Source organism: Schistocerca gregaria, chromosome 3 (assembly GCF_023897955.1).
Source record: "Schistocerca gregaria isolate iqSchGreg1 chromosome 3, iqSchGreg1.2, whole genome shotgun sequence".
NCBI lineage: Eukaryota > Metazoa > Arthropoda > Insecta > Orthoptera > Acrididae > Schistocerca > Schistocerca gregaria.
Genome location: NC_064922.1, coordinates 880290295 through 880303729, shown reverse-complemented (window position 1 = coordinate 880303729; position 13435 = coordinate 880290295). Strand labels below are relative to the sequence as shown.

The following is a 13435-nucleotide window of genomic DNA, read 5'->3' as shown; positions in this document are numbered from 1 at the left end:
ATCTTGGAAATGGACAAAGAAATCAAGAAAATTTTCAATTTTGTTCCAAAGCCTGACCTGATCTTAGGAATATATGGTAAAAATTTCAGCCATTTGCTGTGCATAGCCATCTTGGAATCTGGGGCTCAATTTTAGCATAAAAGATGACAAAAAACCTTTTTGGGTTTTTCTAAGTAACTGTCCATGAACTAATGATGTCTGCATAAGCCCCTTAATCCCCCCCCCCCCCCCCCCCCCAGTATTTTTATGTCAGGTCATACTGATCCAAACATTATCTTTGTATAATAAAATGTAAAGAAAATAGCAGGGTTAAAAAACAATTTGCCTTGTCAAGATATTTAACACTGTTCATTATAGCAGGATGGAAAGCATTTTATTTTAATAGGTTTTCCCTACTGTGTTCTGAGTGTGTAGCAACCCCCCACCCCCCAATCCCCCACCCCCTGACTGCCTCACCCCATATCTTGAACCCCTTTTCCAACTAGCCCTTCCTTCCTCCTCCCAGAAGAAGGGACATATAGTTCCAAAAGCAAGGAATATTATTTTGTATTTTCAATGTTTCTATCAGAAATACTATGAATTAAAATGATGCAAGTAAAAGTATATAAAACATAAACTTGTAAATAGTTGTATATAGTCTCACTGAAGTTAATTTTTAATAACAATTCATACATTGGACCTTATTTCCTCCAATTAAAGCTCTCTATGTCACATTTAAATGGTTTGCTGCTGTCAAAGCATCAAAAGAAACTGTTGATTCACTGCAGTGTTCAAACAGTGTAGTGTGCACTTTCAATCTGTTATTGGGCAGTGGCAGCAGCCCATTTAATTGTTGCCAACTGCAGTAGGTGAAAACATGTTCCATTTGTGTTGGCAGCCCTCTCCCCCTTTTCAGACGATTAATCGACAGCTGCACCAACATTGTTTCACCATGTGACTAACGTCAAATAACAACATCTAATAAGGGAAGGATTTATCATGATGTCATTGTTTCTTTAGCTTTCAGAAGAGAATTCAGGAACTAGTTTCTCCAATTTTTGGTACCATATGGCCACAGTGAATGGAAGTACATCCAGTTTTTACATAGGCCAGCATTCTTATCAGTAGTCAATGTTGTTATATGTAAGTCAAAAGTTGTTGGTTTCTTTTGAACGGACCATGATGAAAACAATGTCGATAGAGGTGATTAAGATCTACAAAGACGGTAAACTTGCTTCTTCTCTTACTGAGTTGGAACTAATTTATTAATATACAAAACAACAAGGAACCCAACACAGAGCCTTGTGACACTCCAGTGCTTACTGTGTGCCAGGCTGGTGAATCTGACGATACATTTCCATCACTGACACACAGAGTTTTCTGTCTGAGATATGATTCATTTCACATGCTTACTCCTCAATTTACTAATATACACCTGCTTTCTTTATGAGAATTTCATGATCTACAAATGGTCAAGAGCCTCTGAGTGATTGCTAAAGATTCTGACTGGTGGCATTGTATTGTTTAGTGCTCACAGTATTTGATCTGTAAGAATAATATACAGGATGTATATATGGACAAAGAAAAGAAATTCCCGGATTTCCCGGTTGAAAATACACTTTCTCCCGGGTGAAAATACACTTTTCCCATGTTAAGTGACAGTATACTTTTCCTCGGCACTGTAAAACTTATTAATCCTTAGAATGTTTATGGTTTTCTACACAGACATAGAATTTGGCGGCACTTTAGAAAACAAAGCCCAGGGGGGAAAAACGTTTTGGAAAGATCTTTGATGTGCAGCAACATGTACGCTGCATTTTTTCGTGTTACGGAGGTATAAATTCGGATTCCACCAAACACAGCATGTTACTTTACAAAGCAATGAAATCGAGATTATGACGCACTTTTATAAGCCAGTCATAGCTCATGTCGCGTGATCTCGCCAGCTGATGACAGCATAGGACATGTGATATAGTCAACCAATGGCAAAGATCAATTTTCAGTAGCGCTAACACACAAAAAGGAAAAGTTAATGGTTTAAATTAATATACATAGTGTTGTTATAAGAAAAACAAAGCTTTCACAAATAATATTGGTCTCAAAGATTAATAAGCTGCAAGAGAAGCTAAGCTTCCACATATAATGATGATCTTTTTGCGTGTGTTACACTTTAAGATACATCACACAGATATGCCCGTAAAATTTTAATAACGACATAAATGTCTGATCTTCTGCGCTCGAAATTCTTCTAGATGGTCTTCGTTAAAGAGTTGATTTTTAAATGAGAGTCAAACGCTCTGCGGTTTAAGAAATTCATTGTACATTCTCGCACACAGTTAATCTTGCGTAAAAGGAAATTTACTTTGAAAGTAACACTTTTCAAATCACCATTTGCAATATTTTCCCGTGATCTGTTAGAAACTGGTTCATTTCAGCAGTTGCCAGAGAGCGCCAGATAAAAGATGTCACTGCGCCTGCACAGCTACAATGACGCAGGAAGCCCGCATGTTCGTACATGTAAAGCATTAAAAGATCTTGAATTATGTCATAAAGAAACAAGACCTCAAAGGATACTTCAAGATCATCAGAATTTCATGAACTACACTAAAATGCATAATTCGGCTTAAACTAAATGGACATTGTCTCAGAACATTCTGAATGGTCAGTAGATCTACAATTCTCCTCTGCTTTCATTTCTCTATTAATTTGATAAAACTTGTTGAGACTGTATTTTGAAATATCAATCTGATCTCTTATCTTGAAAAGTGGTTCCACGATGCCATATTTCAGCTGTTGTGAGACAATGCCTTGTCATCATTAAGTATGCAGCACAGCATTATATAAGTATATGAACAGCATTTTTTGACTATCTTTATAGAAATGCTATCAAATGTAGAGGATTTTTTTTCATTATTGTGCTCATCTGTTACACCCTACTGCAGTGATGAGATTTATGTCCAGTTGATTGTTTTTGTGTTCAAGTTCCATATTCATAGGCCATACAAGGCCACACATGCCTGTCTTTGGCACCTGTAAGGCATTTACTCACAAACAAATTTTCTTTAAGGAAAATAAACAGATGCTAGCCATATACTGAAAATGAGATGACTCAGCGGACTGAAAAGAAACCACTAAGATCATTAGCGTCTCTTTTCAGAGAACATATTCTGTAAAGCATTGTGTTGGGGTGAAATGATATAGGACCACCATTATTCCTTGTTGCGAAACTGAAAACCAGGAAGTCAGCTCAAATCAATGCCAACTCTTACAGTAAAACATAGTGGTGCTGAGTACAAGTGGACCACAGGTAAATGGGAACAAACTTGTTCAGCACATTGCAACAGTGACGCACAGTGCAAGCTAATTGCTCACAGAAGACCTATGACTAATTATCCACTAAGAGGAACGTTGTCATCATCTGATTCTTCTTCTTCACTTCATGTATTCATCAAATTTCCTATTGCTCCTAAGAGGAATGTAATGCACATGAAACAGCCATACTGATGCTTTGTTAAGAGCAAGTGTGAATAAGGCACCTAATACGGCAGAGCAACTCTTCTTACAGATCACTCAGCTGGCTTACATGTGGCAATGATAATGACAATGCTATTTTTAATTATTCTAATCCAACATGCACATGCATTGTATCTTATTACAGTTGTTCCAAGTGGTAGTAATAAAATTTTACCTCCACTTCCTTGTTGGCGTTGAAAGAGTTCTTCCAACTCAGCTGCAGTGATGCGACTAGAGGTTGGTCTGGCTCGAATAGAAGCAGTGCGAGGAGGTACAGGTGTACTGTTACTTCCTGTGCTGTGCTGGTGGATGGATTCAGCTGAGCTGCTCTTGGCAGTTCCCCCTCCACTCGCCAGACCAGTTCCATCAATGTCATCTATGTCTTCTTTTTCACCACCACCTTCTGAGTAAAAATAAATAAATAAATAAATAAAAAACAAATAAGAAAATACTGTTCCCAAAACACCAAGAATGGAAATATTATAAAGCCAACATGTTGGAAACTTAACAATGAAACATATGAAATGACAATGGTTTGAGGTAGGAGAGGGATGTCTATAATCACATAGCTGAAAGATTAGGGCTATGAAACATGAATTAAAACACTTAATTCAATCTCAATTGGGAACTTTTGGAGGTTCCTTTGTCTGCACAAAGCAGTAGAGTACTAACTTTCCTGAAATCAACACAATTTATGCATTTGTGGGAAAGCAAGTCAAGCAGTGCATAATATATCTGCCTGCTGCAGTGGCGTGAGCATGAGTGACCACCATCCTGGACAAGACTGCCATTTCCTTCTTCCTGCTAAGCATAGGAAGGAGGGAACTGCAATTTCGGAGTTGGCACTGGACTTTTAGCATCCTCAGTGTTTCCTAAGATTACCTCCAACAAGCTTTTCAAAAAATATGTTCTCACTTCTGGATTGTACTTTATTTCTGCACAGTAGTGCAGTGTGGGAGCAATGGCAAAATGGCGTTAGAATGCTGCTATTAATTCATCTTCACTTTTGACTCCTTTCTTACACATTGTAAACTTATTAAATAAAAACTTGTAGTGACTTATGGCTTGCTCCTGTACCTGAAATTCTAAAAATTCTTTCTAATTTCCCATCAATCAGTGTCTTCTACAGAGTTAATTATTTTAGTTTTTAAAATTTGAGACAAAAGTGTCTTTTCAGTTAATGTATTTTTAGGATAAAGAGACTAACAAGCATGCTGTTGAGTTCCTTAAAAGCTCCTTCATGATAATCAAGCTCCGTTCCAGTTCTACATCTTAACAATTTGCACTTCGCAAAATGAAAAAAATGTATGACTACAATATTAATAAATCACAGTTGGAATTGGTCAACTGGCACAAATACCTGGGTGTAACAATCTGTAGGGATATGAAATAGAATGATCTCATAGGCTCAGTCATAGATAAACAGATAGCTGTGGTTCATTGGCAAAATACTAGGGGAATGGTATCTCTCTACAAAGGAGATTGCTTATAGATGGAGGAGGAGATTAGTGTTCAAAATCCTGTCAACAACGATGTCATTAGAGACACAGCACAAGCTTGGATTAGGGAAGAATGAGGGAGGAAAGTGGCCATACTCTTTCAAAGGAACCATCCCGCTATTTGCCTGAAATGTTTTAAGGAAATCCTGGAAAACCTAAATCAGGATTGCTGGGCATGGGTTTGAACCATCATCAACTTGAATGTGAGTCCACTGTGCTAACCACAGCACCATCATGCTCCACTGCTTACAGATCACTTATAGAACTCATCCCAGAATACTATTCAAGTGTGTGATACCCTTACCAGGTGGGACTAACAGGAGATATTGAATGTGTATGCTACAAAGGGCAGAACAAATGGTCGTGGGTATTTTTGAGTCATGAGAGAGTGTCACAAAGATGCTGAAGAGCTGAACTGGCAGACACTTGAAGATAGACACAAGACTTTCTCATAAAAACCTACTTAGGAAGTTTCTAGAACCAACTGCTCTATGCATTGCTCCTATAGGAATCGCAAAGACAAGGTTAGCCTAATTACAGCATGTACAAAGGCATTAAGTAACAGTTATGCCTGCACTCCACACATTACTGGAAACACAAAAAGCCCTGAGGATTCATAAACCCATTTTTAGACTATTTCTTGACCACTTCACTCTTGAATACCATTGGGAAAAATGAACTACTAAATCTTTACATGAAATTTCAAAGTCTAAACTTTGTGAAAAGATCTCTCTGCAATGAACGACACATTCTGTTCTAAATAGTGCCACTCCAACTTGATTATCATATTGGTGGCACACTACTTCAAGATAATACAAAACAAACTGCCCTTCTTTAAACTCGGGCAAAGTAACGTGTAGGCTTCAGCAGAATTGTTGTATTTTTTAAGTGTTCTGCCAATAGAATGCAGCCTTTGGTTCACCTTCCTCACAACACTTTTTATGTGATGACTCCAATTTAATTTTTTATATTCCTGCATCTGATAGCAGACAATTCTATTTTACCTCTTGATTATAAAAAGCTAACACTTCTTGTGGGTAAATGTACCATTAAGTTCATCTACTTTCACAGTGTCACATGACATGCAAAATTACCTATGCTTGTAAATAGTACAATTTACTAGAATTACCTAAAGACAAACTACCATTACTTCATGGCACTACTTGTAATTGTCATCATTCTTTGAATTTTCACTTCCTAGTATATGACTTCATGTAAGAAGTTTACTGGCTGTTTTGGTTATGTTTTCCCCTGATCCAGAACTTTCTTATTGATAGGATTAATTATACTTGGTTTCTAGAGTTTGCTGAATAGTGGGGGTGACTGGAGTTGAAAGAACAGAAGGTCTACTTAAAGGCAAGTAAGGAAGAAGTTACTTGCTAACATGCAAGACCCAAATGTTGCAAAGGGGGTAAACAACTGCAGTATAAAGAGAAAAAAGGTCTAGAAGAGGATTATTACAAAAGGAGTTTTAATTGGTAAAAAGTGGAGTGTAACATGTTCTATACATTGTAAAGTAATTTGAGAAGGGATGCAGCCATAGTAAACACACGAATTAGGAGAATATATGCTCTCAGGAGGCAAAACGTGTGCTTCTCATCTGTGACCCGAGTGATCTGCCCTTCCTTTTAACCTTCCCCAACCCATTCCTCTCTCCTCCCGGAGAATGGAACTAATAGTCTAGAGACCTAGGATAACATTGTGCACTTTTATAAATGTTTAAGGGCAGTATTAATCATTTTGTCCCCTAAAGAAAAGTACTGATCAGCAATTCTCTTTCATAATTTTATAGTTTTCTCAAGGGGAATTTTTCTTTTGATGCAGAAAATTATCACTTCAATTTTTGTAATAATATTGTATTTAGCCTACCTAGTCCAGCTACCATGGATCGAGCTCTTGCACGTCCCACACTCAGTGTCGTTTTAGGATCTCTCCTCGGGGGCAGTGGAGCTGGCGATCGTCCTGTGGACATTAAACAGTCAAGTTCAAAGTATATTTCTAACTAAACAACAAAAGATAGATACAGTAATGAATTCATGGTGTTGACTGTAACTACAATGTTCTCTCCTGTTATAACAGGTTGGAAATACTGTTATAAAGAGTAATGAACAAATCCGGCCAGAGAGAGAGAGAGAGAGAGAGAGAGAGAGAGAGAGAGAGAGAGAGAGAGAGAGAGAGAGACCAGAACAACACTTTATTGTTCACAGATCCTAATGCAGCTATAAACACATGTAGCTGCTGCAGTGCATCCCTGAGAGCTGATAACATCTTTTTCAGAGTGCCACTTTCTGAATTGTACTTGAAGAAAGCATATATTCTGTGAATGATATGTCTCACTTATTTGTGTAGTATTTGTCTTACTTCCTTGTTGTGAATACTCACATATAGCTTTATAGAGAATAATTTACTAAATAAATTCATTCATTCACAAATAATGTTTCATAATCCCCATCATGGAGGAGAGCTCTCTGGGATTAAGAACGAGTCAACTTAAACATTCATGGGCAGAAACAACTGCTGCTGGCCACTTCTGTGTAGCACTAATCTATTCACAATGATAATTATGGGAATTATTTTATATACATTGTCTGACAGAACAGCCATCACAGTGTATTAGTGTTTTCATATATAGTGTTGTTACCAAGCCTGGTACAGTATACAAGAGATGTGAATGGCATCAGATGTTGTGTGATCACTGTGAAGAACATGGAGATGCTATATATCAGTGTGAGGTGGCATTATCTGTGTACCTCATTATGGGTCTCCATTTGGCAGACTGGTCGAAATGTGCAACATCCAGATTTGATGGGCCTTCAAATGTAACTGTGGCCCAATGTAGGGCTACATGGGAATGTGATGACAAGCATGTCTATCATCAAGGATCTGGTTCCAGCTGACCGTGTCCAACCACCACAAGGGAGGATGGCCACAGTGTGCACCAAGCACATTGTAACCCCTGTGACTCATCTGAGAACAAGCAACAGACTCCCTGTAATACTGTGTATCATCCTGCACCACTGGCCAGAGACTAGCAGCAGCCACACTAGGAAATTACTCTCCCATGCACAGACTGCCTATAACACAACATCACAAACAGTTTGTTTTGGAGTGGAGCTATGACCGGGATGCATGGACTGCTGATGAATGCCATCCCATTGTGTTTAGCAAACACTGTGGCTCTGCACTACCCCAGGTGACTTTTGTCGGTGACTTAGGTAGTGACTCTGAGCGAGGTCCCATTCTTACGACATTTTGGAAAAGCATCACCACGTTACTCTGGTGTCACGATGTGGGGTGCCATCAGCATGGCTTCAGGTCACAACATGTGTGTGGGACCAGCTTGCGTATCAATTCCACACCACTGCCAACATCCAGGATCTCAACAATCTGTTGAAACAGTTGTGCGTCAGCTTGCCTAAGGAGAGGATATATCCTCTCCAGCCAAATCAATGAGTGCATCCGGACTAGAGTGGGTGCCATTCCTTATTGATAAATGAGCTCATTCTGCCAAGCTCTTTGTAAATTTGACTCAGTTTTGTAATCACTGATAAAACATCATACGTTCTCTCAGCCTATGAAGTTTCACTTTATTTTCCTCTCCTTCTGGGTACTTCACTTTTTTTGTCAAGGAGGGAAAACAGCCACATTGAAAATAGCCATTCTCCTTCTCTTACCAAACTGCTGTACAGTTCAAACAAACCATTTTCTTTGTAAATGCCAGTATCATTTGTCAATATAACTGGTAAAATCAAGATCTATTCAATACAAACATACAGTTATGCACAAATTATAACCTGGAGTTAAAAATATTATGATGAATTTAGGAATGGCTAATGACATATTCTTTCCAAACTTTGAGGTTTTCCAATTTCCACCCTGATGACTACTGGCATCCTGTTATTTATTTTTGCTTCGGAGTATATCACCTTTACACAATACTGTTTATTGTACACTTCTGTAAAATAAATACTTCTTCGACCATAGCCACAGTGCTTCAGAAGACTAGGGAATAGAGCTGCACTGAGTATGCGAAGTATGGTAGCAATCCTGTCTTCAAATAAAAACAACGAGAGAGAGAGAGTTCTAAATAGAGAACAGGCACAACTGAGTTTCCTGATTAACTTATCCATGTGCCGGTGCCACCTCAGTTCCTTATCTGTCTGGATTTCTAGGAACTTCACAAATGGAGCTTCATTCGGTATATGCCCAATGATCTCTACTTTTGGTGCCTGTAAGTCCTTATTATTTTTTTTGGAATGGTGTAATAAGAATATTGTGAAATTAAGTGTTTAACTCTTACTTGTGAACCAGTTGTGAACCTGTTCCATTATTTTCCCGATCATGTCTGGTATGAATGTGTTTGACTCTTTCGTCAATATAGAAGTGTCATCAGCAAACGTCACAATTTTTGAAGAGTCCTATAACGTCTGCCAAAATTGTTTATATAGGCCAAGATAATGAATGGGTTGAGCACTGGACCTGTGGGCCACCATATTTAACCCAATCCCTGCTCCCTTAATCAGTTTTATTTCTGTTGTATCATTTGCTAATATGACCCTTTGTTTTCCATGTTTAAGATATAACTCCACCAGTGCAAGGGGAAGATCGATAACACTATATCATTTTAATTTCCCTAGCAAAATTTCATAATCTACATAAACAAAACCCTTGGCAAGATTGCATACAATACCAGCAGTTTAAATTTTATCATTTAGTTCTACTTGTAAAAGGAAAAGAAAAGCCCATTTTTTTTTTCTGTGGAGTGTAAGAAGCTTGGTCTGGAGCAAGGATGTGCCACCAAACAGTAAGCAAGTAAGTATTATTCTACAATACTCATGTAAGTTTCAAAAATATGGGTAATGAAGAAAAGGCAGATGAGCAGGATACAGGCTTGCAAGACAAAATTATTAAGAAGCAGAACAGACTTAGAATATATACAGTAAGGAATTAGACAGTGAAACAAATAGTGAAAAAGAAGCCCATACAAGAGACCACAGAAAAGACACGTTTAAGATGGTATGGACATGTTAAAAGATTGGCAGTTGGTGGGATACTAGACAGTTCCACGAAATGACATTAGGAAGCAAGAGAGCTAGAGGAAGACACAGACACTGTGAAGACAACACTACAGACCAATGTAGATATTTTTCTTTTTTCATATACTTTCTTATTTTCTGATTTATTTCCATCTCACACTGAATAGGTTATCTCAAAATAAGTAACATGAATTTAATTCTTAGGAGTAATATGAAATTGTGGTCTTGTATAAAACTGTAAACCATTTTAATCAGAATCTCTGAAAGTGTTATGTGAAGTGGGATGTATGAGCGGTGTAGAACCATATCAAATGGTGACAGAGAAAGCATCAACAAAGAGTATGAAATGAGGAGAACATAGTGAAGGTGACAGTTGTGCTGCATGTGTCCTGCGACACATTGTGTTTGTAGCTAGTGAAATATATCAGTGTTTGGACAGTACTACATTTATGGTCTCAATGTGTACCTTGATTAAAGAACTAGTGACTTTACATGTCATGCTACTCATTTCCCAGAACTGCATTCTGATTCACTAAGTATAAAAGTTTGATGTGCAGACCAAGAAACTGTGTGCATGCTGAAAAGAAACTGTTTTTGATTATAGACAACTGTTTAGTGCATATCACAGATTGAGGAATGAAACAGAAATATGGTAATGAATTTTTGTGTCATATACTGATACAAAGAACTTCAACTGTGAATGTCTGGTGTGCTGATCACTGTATGACTCAAGTGATTATGTCACCAATTGTGCATGGCGCTTGTTGTTAGGTTTAAACAGTGGACTAATGATTTAGAGCACAACTGATCTGTTTTACTGAAAAAAGTGCTGTATCGTGATCATAGAGCATAAATCTGAAAACTCTGGCTAAACTATGGAACAAACATTATGATGTCAAGTTACATCATGTGTTAATGGAAAGAAGAGTTTTATTTTCATAGTTCCATGCATGTATGCAACCTGGGATGAATTCTGCAAATGCCAAACATTCCTGTTAGATTCATAAGAGGCATTAATGTCAATACAAATTATTGGATTATGCACTCACGGATCATGGATCAATTATGTGGACGTCGACGACTCACTGGCAGCATCAACTAAATGATAAGTGTTTTGAAGGAACACTGGTTGAGAGACACCACAAAATACATCTTCTAATCAGTGACCTAAAAACTCTTTATGTAGGAACAACAACTTTTCCTACTCATTCATTTTATGTAACTGTAAATTGTCACATTGTAATGCTATTCGGCTTTATTTTCAATAACATTCATAATGAGATAAGAGTTAAACAGTTTTGTTTCTTTCCATTTGCTTTTAACTGCTCAATATTTCTTTATTTACACAGTTTTTAAGTATTTACCAGAATTTGCATGAATTGATGTTCTGCATTTAATTGTGCTGTGCCAATCAAGTTGGCATGCTGTGCATTATCCGCCATTACATTTATGGGCAAAAGCATGCCATGAGTTATTCCAGTGTAATCTGTTTGATTTGGGCTAAGGGGTGATCATTCGTAATGTTATACCGTAAAACATGATCAAAGTGGAATGTGAATAAGTCGGAAGTATGACCAAAACAAACGAATATTTCATTCTGGAACATACTCGACATGGCAATGGAATGCAAATTTAAGACTTAAATTGATAAATCATTGCATAACGTAGAAAAAAGCAATAGCAATGGAATGCAAATTTTAAGACTTAAATTGATAATTCATTGCATAACGTAGAAAAAAGCTTGTACAGTACTTCTGTAAATAGTATTTACCCAATTTTAAGATGAGGTTTACCCACATTCGTCATTTGAAAGATACAGGGGCACCTTATATTCGCAGATTAAACTGTTGTTGCTGAGGTCAACGTTTTTGCATTTTTAATAGATTAATGCGGTTGTCTTACATTCACAGATGAAGCTTTGAATATTTAGGTTTCGTACAAAATAATTTTGTTCAGTCCCAAAGGGTAGGGCTTAGCAAACAATTTTTGAGTTCAAATAGGCTAAAGATATCCTGGTAAGCCAAAGCACTTGTTGATACAGAATTGACCTTGCTTGAACAAACAAGTGACATTTGATTCACGGGATATGCAAAAACTACGAACTAGCCACTACAACCTGTGCTTGGTTTGCAAAAAACAAAAGAGGTTCCGGTAATGTGAAGTTCACTCAATGTGCTTTATTTTTTTTTAATCCAGATGTTATTTTAATGCATTTTTTTTGTCAGAGGTACTAATACAGTGTAGTATAATGAATTGAGCACTGACTATAACAACCTGCTGCTCTGCTTAAAAACTGACATTTTGTGAAACACAGGAGCAAACATTAAATTCTATCAACTTTCAAAATTTTGTTGTATTTGAACAGGTCTGTGATAAGTATTCTCACACATGTATGGATACTGTACACATACATTTATACTGTTATTTAATTAAACATAGCACGCAAAGGCAAAAAGATTGACCTTCAAAAACCGTCACTTGATTCTGAATGCAAGTCAATATTTTATATGGTTTTGAGAAACTATAATGATTTACCAAGTGGGCTGCAAAAGGGAAATTTGGCCACTGTTCACCCAGTGAAAAATACTACTTGCTTTTCGTCAGCTTTAGAACAAGATGATGACATTCAGATGAAATGAGAATGAAAATTAATACAGAATTGAATGTCTAACAAATGAAATAAACAACATTAAAGTACTGCCATTGTTATTGCAGGAATAATCTACAGTTCAAAGACCCATTCTAGTACCAACAGACATCACACGATCATGTGACAAGAGAAACTTTAAAAATTTGACTGTATTATGATTGTGATCTTTTATTTATGTATTAGATGCTGCTGTTAACATCTGACCTGCACCATAGAAGATATGAGACATCCACATTAGACTGTTGCTCAAGCAAAGTGCTACAGAACATTGGAGAAGGATCGATGACACAAGCTTGGCTGAGAATTATGATAAGTGTGCGGAGGAGAGTGTTGAGTAGACAGCAGATTTTATCCTGCTGCCAACCATGGGAATATATACTAGGTACTTACGTGTTTTATGAACATCTACCCTGCTTCAACTGCAGTTTTCCTGAATCCATTTGTACTCAAAATTGAATCAATTTTGAAGTTGGACAAATACTCAAAAGTAGCATAATTTCTGCAGAAGACGCTAAAAGTCCAGGCTGAGATCTGTGGTGTACTTACATGTTTCATGCAGTGATGATGTCGGCACCCACTATGAGGTGTGACGTGAATGATAGAGGGTTTGTCAGTTGCTGAGTCTAAAGACTATGAGAGAGTGGCGGGCAGACAATACATTTGGAAGCAAGAGACATAGTAACTTTCTCACATCAATATAGAAGCGAAATCTGCTATGTGCACAGGGGGGAGGAGCAAGCAAAAATCAGCTGTGTTCT

The 13435-nt window shown here is 37.4% G+C and overlaps 1 protein-coding gene across 5 annotated transcripts in view; it reads right to left on the bottom strand.

Annotated features, from left to right (window-relative positions):
* The window catches only part of LOC126354996 (protein shank), a 289319-nt gene that overhangs the window by 14721 nt on the left and 261163 nt on the right, over window positions 1-13435 (bottom strand). For 4 of the 5 annotated variants that reach the window (XM_050005110.1, XM_050005113.1, XM_050005112.1 and 1 more), the window contains 2 exons: window positions 6861-6953; window positions 3668-3895 (listed from right to left, as the gene is read on the bottom strand). In XM_050005110.1, the coding sequence (XP_049861067.1) occupies window positions 3668-3895; window positions 6861-6953 (321 nt within the window). The remainder of the gene's footprint in view (window positions 1-3667; window positions 3896-6860; window positions 6954-13435) is intronic. The other variant, XM_050005111.1, reaches the window with a different exon arrangement.